At 40.7% G+C, this 9,904-nt stretch overlaps 1 protein-coding gene across 1 annotated transcript; it reads left to right on the forward strand.

The window, feature by feature from the left end:
• Positions 1–3,633: 3,633 nt before the first annotated feature.
• FTCDNL1 (formiminotransferase cyclodeaminase N-terminal like) lies at positions 3,634–8,493 on the forward strand. Its single transcript, XM_053901797.1, is given in 5 exon segments — positions 3,634–3,856; positions 6,786–6,857; positions 6,860–6,886; positions 8,343–8,411; positions 8,414–8,493. Coding segments are annotated over 5 exon segments (396 nt in total). The 5' UTR covers positions 3,634–3,708.
• Positions 8,494–9,904: the final 1,411 nt, after the last annotated feature.

Raw genomic sequence — 9,904 nt, forward strand, 5'->3', positions numbered from 1 at the left:
GCTGTTACAGCTAGACCCATGAAGCCCCTAGGTGTCATACTGTTTTCTCTGAAGGGACAGATAAGCCTAGATGTAATGTTACTTTATCTTCCATTGTAGCAAGTAGTCTCACCACAGAATTGTTTGGAAAGGTGAGATACAGGGCCTTTAGTTCCGTTCTCCTTGGAAGGAAAGGTTGGTTACACCACCGTTAATTGGAAGCTAATGCTATGGGCAATAAAAGCTCTCAAAAGAAGAAAAGAGAAAGTTAGGGACATCAATCTAGTTAAAGTATTTTGAAATTATCTGTTGACATTAGATGGGTATTGGTTTTTGGGCATTAACATGGGTATATGTCTATCTTATGCATGTCTGTTGCAGATTCAGTAGAAAAAAATACCTAAATATATATTTAATTCCATAGGATCCCAAAGCACTTTGAGGATTTAAATTGATAAGCCAACCTCAAAGGGACTCATTCTTGCAACTAAAACACAGACACCTCTGGGGTGAAATGTGGCAACAGTTTGACAGGCATAGCAGTAGCTTAGGCCAGAAAGGATTTATCCAATTAAAATTATGGGATGAATTTTGGCTGGCAGAATGTAATTACCAGCCTTGGAATGGATCCAGGATCCTGAGGTTAACACCCCTCCTCTTGCCAACAGCCCTCCTACCTGCCAACACTCCGAGATGGAGAAGGCTGGATCTGACACAATCGCACATAATACTGTTGTGACATCTAAGTACAATGATGATGATGTGAGAAGCATCATGAACCTGATTTTTTTTAACACTCATTATGTTACTTATTTTTATGCCACATTAGGCTAGAAACCAAATGTCCACATAAATGTTAATTTCCTCAAATCTGTATTTAAAAAGTATAATTAGAAAATAAAAAATAGATTTAAAAATTAATTTATTCTGTCAAAGTAGTTATTTAGTGATTACTTCACTTCAGGAACGAAACCAGATCAAAGTGGTAACATTTAATCCTTGCTATATATATCAAAAAAAAAAAAAACAAAACAGGTCCTAATTTTTTGTAAATGTGTTCTCAAGGTTCACTGGCCTACAAAAAAGAGAAATAATTATTAATGCCCGGTTCATGTAGCTCGTAAGTACGTGGGCAGGTATTAGTACGGCTTTTGTCCTGGGGTGGTTCCGGCGCTTGCCTACTCACAAGCGCTCCCGGGCAGCATTTCTCAGCAGAGACTTTACTGCAAGGGTGCGTTTGCACGTGCGCCAAAGAGCCCCCTGCTGGTGTATGATCAATGGGTAATGACCTCATCATTAGATTCTAATGCCCTTTTAAAAAAAGTCATTCATTTACAAGAGACAATTGTGGAGAATCCCAAGGTAAAGCAGAGGGGGTGAGAAGGCAATTCCACGCTGAACGTTAAGGCTTCCGGGCCGCCGGCACGCGGTGGGTGCGGGGCCCCGCGGAGTGTAGGTCAGGCAGCAACCGGCGGAGCCGGCTCCCGGAGGCGTGCAGCGGGCTGGAGCACGAGCTGGGCGCCCGGGGTGGGGGGCGGGGCCGGCGGCGTAAGCTGCGCGTCGCCCCCGCGGGGCGACCCCGACTCGGCGCCGTGCTACTCCGCCACCCCTCCGCGCGCGCAGGTCGGTTCTCTCCCCGACGCGGAGGCGCGGGCGCTGCTCGAGAGCCGGATCCAGGGCAGTCCCGCCGCCGGCCGTCCTTCGCTCCCGGGCCCCGCGGCCCGTGGACGCCGATCGCGGGGCGGCGAGGGAGTGCCCCAAGGCCCGCGCCCAGTCCCTCGGGTTAGCCTTCGGCCCACGTGGCCCTGAGCCACTTCACACCGGAACCGGGGCGGGGCCACGCAGGGAGACCCAGCGGCGGGTTCCAACCCGAGCACGCGCTACCGCCCCCTCGGGGAGCCTTTTTGCGGCCCTAACAGCGCGAGCGGTGGTGCGTACGCAGGAGGCAGGTGATCTGGCGGAACTGTCGCGAACTGCTCCACTCCGCGCTGGCCCTGCTGGTTCCTCCCCCGGGGGGCGGAGGGGGGGGGGGAGGCCGGTTTTTGGTTTATGGCCGGAAGTAATCGAACTGGGATTGGAGGGATGGGCGCACTAGGAGCGCCGTCTCCCAAACCACAGAGTGTTTGCGGGGTTGCTCTGGGTTACTTTGTAAGTGGAAGAGGCAGGGAAACACTTACCCTTTTCACTAACAAGCTTGACTGCTCTCCAAAATTCCGGTGGCCGCTAATTTCAGCTTTTGCTGTGAAGGTAGATTTTTCTAACACCATCTTTGTGTGATTTAACTGTCCACAGGGAATCAAAATGTGGAATGAGAGGATGAAACTAATCCTTTCTTTTGCACTGTTAGGGGTTGCCATAAACACCATTTGTTAAAAAGCATAATTATGTTGGGAAAGTGCCTGATGAGACAATTAAGCTACATAAACACACTGAAAACAAATGAAAGCCAGAAGACGCCCACACCCCTTGTGTAAAGCAATTTTTTGTTTACACAGAAGAGAGAGGTCTGAGCTGCTTTATTACAACAATGTTATTAATGTCTACAAAAGCCTAATGACCGTATTTTCATGAATTTTCAATCATGAGATGGTGGTCACAAGATGAAAACTTGCTTACAAACCTGAACTAACATGGAGCCTTGCGTTCCCTCTAGGTTAGGATGATTAGGCCCATGAACAATCCTAGTGAACAGAAGCCAGAGGATTGATGCATCGAGAGTACTATTATTTGCACGAGAGCACACGGTTTAGCCAAAACTCATAAGCTTAAAGTTTGTCTCAGGCTTGGGCACCATTCACTGCGGTATTCCCCACACTGAGAACATTACCCGATACAAAATAACCCTTATCAAATAATTTGTTGAATGAATTCGTGAGGGCCACATTTATTTTTAGTTACGATATTTAAAAGAGACCTAAATATGGCCTGGTCTTGAAAAGGGGAATTCTTTTCTTACTATTTTGAGATATTTAAATTTCTTTAGTCAATAATATTTGAGAGTTGAAAAATGCCATTCTAGGTACTAAAAAGAATCAAAGCAACCTCCAAAACTTGTGTAATTAATGCATTTTCACCAAAAGGATCAGTCACATTTTTGGCATTGTTGGTTCACGTAGGATATATATCAGATTTCAGTTCCAGGAAGAGAATCCTGTGAAAAGATTTTCAACTGATACAGGAATTTTGGAGACTGAAGTATAAGAGGAATTTAGTCAAATAGTTGTCACTTAAAGCACCCAAAGAGTCCCTTTTATTTGTTCATATATTGCCTGTGGCATGGCCCATAGAGATAACCTTTCTTTTTGCCAGAAAAATAATTTTTATAAGAATCTTCATTTCTCTTTGTTACAGTTCCCTAGTTAAGTCTCATTTAACAAGAGGATCATGCTTATTTGATAAATAGGACAGACCTCAAAAAGAGGATAAACTAAGGAAGATGATGTTTCAAAGGGAATAACATACTTTAACAAAAAAGTTTCATTTCCATGACAATTCAGGCTGAGTAACTTGCCCTGTGTGTTCTAGTAGTGTTAACTATGTTCCTACGTTCATACGTGTGTGGCCACCTACGCATGGTTTCCTGGTTGACTGGATCTGAGGATTTTATCCTTTAGGTGTTCTGCAGTAATGAAATAGTGAAATGTTCATATTATGACTGCTTGGTTTCCAAAAAACTAATTTTTATAAGGTTAATGAACATGAAAATATGAACACACCACAGAGACCAAAATGAACAATACTTTTTCTCCTAGAAAAATCACCATGTCTTCCTCCAGACTGGGGCTCTGTTTGGCTGCCTGTTTACTAAATATTTCAGAAGCCAGAAGGAAATACATTGTTGAGAACATAGCAAAAGCAGCTCTTCTTGAAAAAAATGGTAGGAACAACAGACAATTGAAGCGAATATGTAGTGTTTTGATAAATACAGTAATTTTTGTATAATGCAGACAGTGCTACAGAACACTCTTCTTTCTTCTTAGACTTCCCTCCTTGTTCTTGGGCTGTTACAGCTTTTGCAGGACCCCAGGATACTGAGATAGGTCGGTTACTCAGATGTGCACATGTGCTCTTTTCCAAAAGCCTGCATACGCTCAGCAGCGCACTGATTCACATTGGAGAGCGAGTGTCTGAGATGAGCATTGTTCAAGATTTCAGGCTCCTGAGGAGGATATATTTACATAAAGGTTTAATGTTTCCCTCATGGGCCATTTATGTGATCATTAATAGAATGAGCATAATTGTACCTTATGCTTTTTATTCGACAGGTTAAATAAAAAATAAACTTGCCAAATACCAGCTACTTTTCAAAGCTCTCCTGCCAGCAAAGCCCATACTTTCATTACAACGTTATTATTTCTACTCCATTTTCTCCATATAAAAACTCTTAGGCGATTGCCTTTAAGCGATGTAAGATCACTCAGCAATTCAGAAGACTGGAACTCAAGCCTCCTTACTCCCTGGGCCAGTGTTTCCTGTGAGAGATACCACTTTTTATTTTACTCTTGTTAATATGTTCATGTGGTGACACACAGTTCTAGATACCACTTGTTTTTACTTTCATGCACACACAAAACAGTGTATTTTCAGACTTCTAATCATTAAGTATATTAAATTTAAATTTTTGGCAACAGGTGAGCATTAGAGTCACAATCCTGAAGCATTTGAGACAGTATATTTTAATTTCTGGTAGTCATTTTTGATTCGGTGGCTATTTTTCATGAGAAGGAAGTGTTTTCCCCTAGCCCATTTCTGATGATGAGCACATTTAAGTTACCGCCTTACAACTTTGCAGGAGCTGCAAATGTCTAAGAAAATTCCTGATAAATTGCCGATAAGAAAGTCCCTCTGGAGTCAGTCTGCAGCTATGCTTTCCCATTGTCTTTGTGGGAAGAGCCAGCTTGGGTCTCTCATTGTCAGACATAGTACCTCTAATGGGATTGGGCTACCTGTCTCTGTGATTAAGTGAACGTGCAGAGACATCTGTGGAAGCCATATACTGATGGACGTCTGAGTCTCAACTTCCCGTTTTTATCAACTTATTAGTGGCAGCAGCTCAAGTGGAATTATAGCTATTATACTCCATTACAAACACCAAACAATTTACTTCTGCGGAGATCCATTGACAGTTCCTACTGCCAGCAGTAATTTTTTTTCTATATGCATGCTTAAGAAATTGCAGGAGAGAGGATTTCATTCTTCTAGCATTTGATTCAATTGTATCCTATGAAACTGAGAATAAAAGCTTTTCAGAAGAAGATTTAGGATGAAAAAATAAAATTATCTCTTTTCTTCCAGGAGCTAGAGGATGTTGAAAAAATACATAAAGTAAGAGGTTGTATAATTGTGTTCTTGGCTTCATCTTTTACAGTTTTAAAAATGAGGGAAGGTGACACTAGTTAAGAAAATGACCTGTTGTTTTACAAATATTTTAAAGATGTTTATTTTTAAGTGGGTGGAATAAAACTATATCGTCCATATTTTTTCTGATTAAGCAATGTGAAAACATTTAAGTAGCCTAAAAGGTCTTAGGTAAAGGAACCTGAGTTATACATTTTAGATGTATACCAGGGCAGGGCTCTATAGATGCTCATTTGGCTATGAGTGAGTGACATATGTTTATCTTTTCGTGTTATTAAAATTAATGGTGTGGGGCTGCTATAAGCTCTGTAGTTCCTGTGTGTAACTTATTTTTCCTCTCCTCTGAAAAGATTAATTGTTAGGCTGCCAGGGGACAGGGCGACAAAGGTATAATAGCATAGCTAACGGTTTAATTACTGCCTGAAAACTTTTGTCCTTCACTTTGAATTTGCTTTTGTAGGCTTAAGGGGGACTTTTAAGGAGGCTGAACCAGGCTTGTAAACTTTAAAAATAACTTTGGGGTAATGTGCGGCTGCCATACAAGTGTATAGCAGCTTTCTCCTCCAGGTTACACATTCAAGTGAGTCATAAGCCACCAAAAGCTGGAAGTCGTTAACATCTGAAGGATGTTGGTGGCCTCTGAAAGGAGATGGTGGAGACAGAACAGTTTCTAATGGACAGGTGCATACATCCCAGAAGCCTGTGTTTCAGACACTAATTGGCCTATCCTCATTTTACCAAATGTCAGATTTTTATCCAGACAGTTTGATTTGGAGGTTTTTGAAGGAAAAACTGGCAAAGCCTAGAGGACAAGATGGAGAAGGAGCAGAATTTAGAGTAATGTGATGTGGCGACTGAAAGAAGAGGCTACCATCTTAGACTGAGTTAAGAGAACCTTGGCAAACTCAGTAGCGAGTCCAAGTCCAAGGCATGATCTGGTGTAGACACCAAAGGCTAGCATCTGAGCTGAGCCGTCTGGTTATATAGTAACCAGATAGAGTTATAACTATAATCTAGTTATATAGCAACACTATAAGAAGTAGCCATTACCACCTGGGAATTTCATGATTAGCCAATGTCACTTCAAAGGTCAAATACCAGAATTTTTCTATTTTTTTAACACAATTTTTAATGTTTATTTATTTTAGAGAGAGAGAGAGAGAGAGCGTGAGTGAGGGATGGGCAGAGAGAGAGAGAGAGAAAGGGGGAGACACAGAATCCCAAGCAGGCTCCAGGCTCTGAGCTGTCAGCACAGAGCCCAGTGCAGGGCTTGAACCCACGAACCGTGAGGCCATGACCTGGGCTGAAGTTGGAAGTTTGGCTGAGCCACACAGGCACCCCCCAGAATTTTTCTGTTAAACTAAATTTAATTGCACCAGAAGATCTAAATTATTAAGGATTCATCACAGAAAAAAAATTCTAGCATGTATGTGTTGTTTTTTTTACAGGGCACAGGTATCCTGAAGTATCAGTGCTCAATATATTTTCATTTTCTGATCAAGACTACAACAGATCAATCATTAAACAGCAGCTTCTGTTAATGAGTTAGGTAAGATTTCGGTGTCTTTATGTATATGTCTTTTGATGAAGGATAAGTTTCAGGTAGACCTGAATGTTCTTTAATCACTGATTTCCTGTATAAATCCTAATACTCCCGAGAATCTATCTTAAAACTGCATTTCATTATTCTTCTGAACATGTATATCTCAAATGTTTCCAATTTTCTCTTTAGTAAAATGAGCAATGGGGTCCAAGGTTTAATATTCTTTCACTGAAGATGATCCTGTATCAAATGTGGTTAAGGAAACCTTTTCTGGTTTTAACCTGTGAAGTAATAGTGTAGAAATCAGCCTTAATTTCACCAATAACTTGGCATGGAATGAAATAATGAAATATGCCAAACAGTTGTGTTTTGGGTTGGGAGCCTGAAATCTTTTATTTATTTTTTTAAGTTTATTTATTTTGAGAGACACAGTACATGTGTAAGTGGGGGGCGGGGAGGGGGGTGGGCACAGAGGGAGAGAGAGAATCCCAAGCAGGCTCAGAGCCATCAGTGCAGAGCCTGATGTGGGGCCCGAACCCACAAACATGATCTTGAGACCAAGATCCAGAGTTGGACACTTAACTGACTGAGCCATCCAGGTGCCCCAGGGAGCCTGAAATCTTGAGTTGTTCATGGGTTGAAATGAAATGAGCTCCATGTCTCATAGGGATGTTCTCAGATTTAATAGGAAAACTTGAATTGGAAGAATCATAATTGTTTAAAGAAAAGCCTATATTATCTTAATACTACTTAGTAAAGGGTTCCAAATATTTTCAAGTAAACCTGATTTCAACTGAGTGTCTTCTTTCAAAAGGTGTATTTGTTTGGAGAGCAAAAAGCTGACTGATAACTTCCAGCAAGCATAGGACTGATTATCTTGAATGTTAATCATAGGATGTAAAATTTGCTTCTTTGTTATTTATCTCTATGGCTAAAATGGTCATATTACACTAATGAAAACTCAGAGTAGCAATAGTATAGGTGTTTATAATATGTACTTCGATGTAATGATTCAATGAAAAACTCTAACTACTGAATAAGAGCAAAAATCAAATACTTATGCTTCAAAAAATGTATGTGTGTATATTTTAACATAATCATAAAACATTCTGAAAACATAGAATTTTATCAGATTAATTTGGTAAAATTGAAAAAATTGAAAGTAACCAATTAAAAAACTGACAAAGTTATTTAAGACTGATGAACATTGCATAATTCTTCTACTTTGGGGAATAAAGAGCTGGCAGAAATACGAAACTTTATGACAATTGGGAGGACAAAAGGGAAATGTTGATCTTTTATTTTTCTTTGTTTTGGATAAAAACAGTCTTCTATACAGATTGAAAACAACAACAACAACAACAAAAAACCCAGAACAACTAGTAAGACAGTAAAATCATAGCTGCTGGTTTAGATGCGATTGAAAGTTTAGTGATTGCTGTTTCCAGTTTCATGTTTTAAGGCAATTCCGTTTTGGCTGCCAGCGTGGAGGCTTTTAAGTCTGTGAATATGGAGGCTCAAGAGGGGATCCACCTTGCCTGGGAGCAGTGGACCTCATTCCCATTTACACTCTATCTCGTGTACAAGCGGACAAGTGTGGAGCTGTGGCCTAAGTAAGAGAAAGTTTAGGGTAGTGTGTCATTCCTGGTTGGAAACCACTTTTTTTTTAAAACAAATCAGAACAGTTTGTGACAATATAGTCATTCCTCCACTCCCTGGAAGAGTCGACCTTGAAGAATTATATCAATAATAGGCTTTCATGGGTTGCAGTGCATACCGTGGCTTTGTGACTTCTCTCTCCACTTTCCACCCCATGACACTATGGAACACTAAATGCTGTGGGATGGGGGCAAATCAACCATTTGTCCCTTACAGATTTGCCATAGATCATGAGGAAAAACAACAGTAGTTTCTAATGAGTTCCTTAGATTCTTCAAGGCAGAACAATGGTGTGTTTGGCCCATCTGTGTCCTATTTTCTTGAGCAGGGGTAATGATGAGGTTGAAAAACCACTTAAATGTTAACTCCTACCCCTTTTTCCTCTGATTTTTTTTCTTTCTTTCCCTATGTACAACTCTCTTTAAGATTTGCTTTGGAACTGAACTGTCACATGCTTGATTTCAGCCCCAGGGGTAAGTTTAATTTGGAAAATTTGAGCTATGTCACTTGAGGTGTTTTTGAATTAGGCAAATTGGGAGAAAAGAAAGACCTTTTGCCTGGACTGTCTAGCTGCACCGTGGTTAATTACGAGATGCAGAGGCTCATAACCTTTGGGGGAAAGTCCGCCTTAGGATAATTGCATTCTTCTCTGTATGACCTCAGAAATCCCTGTATGATGTTGCCTCATGTATTTCATACTGAATTGTCTAACATTTGGGATGTAGATTTGGACTCTGACTGAGCTACATCAAGTACTGGCACTAGTAAAAGAGACTTGTTTCCAGAGGAGCACCTCACCACTTGTGCTGCCTTTTAGTGTGACCTCACAATCTAGGGATTATTTCCCAGGGAAGTCTTGGCCCAAAATTTGCTGTACTTTTTATCCAAGAAAGAGTTAAAATTCAGCATGGGGGAAATACGTTTCACACGAAAACAAAGAGTTCAGAATTGTCCAGACCTGAATAATGATTTTAATTGTCTTCAAAACAATTATGTTCAATTACATTAAATCTCAAATTAGCTAGTACATGAAGTTCTCCATTACATCAGGACTGGTCCTCCCCAGATGTTCATCCCGCGTAGGAGACAGTTGACAGTCGGATGGTCTGGACACAGTATTTCTCCCTTCCCTTGCCCTTTTGCTTCATTGGCAGCTACTGTACCTCATGATTTAAACATGGACATTTCTAATTAAATGAGAGCTCAGCTGCGTTCTTGAAGTAATTTATAACATTTGATTTGAAATGTAATAGCTTCAATCTTCATCTGATTAAAAACAGTCATATACTGTACATGGTTACTATTTTGATGGCTGCAACATGCAGTTTTTATTTTTACATTCCCCTTTCGACACAGCTGTTCATC

Source organism: Panthera pardus, unplaced genomic scaffold (genome assembly GCF_024362965.1).
Source record: "Panthera pardus isolate Hobbes unplaced genomic scaffold, ASM2436296v1 HiC_scaffold_10, whole genome shotgun sequence".
Taxonomy (NCBI): domain Eukaryota; kingdom Metazoa; phylum Chordata; class Mammalia; order Carnivora; family Felidae; genus Panthera; species Panthera pardus.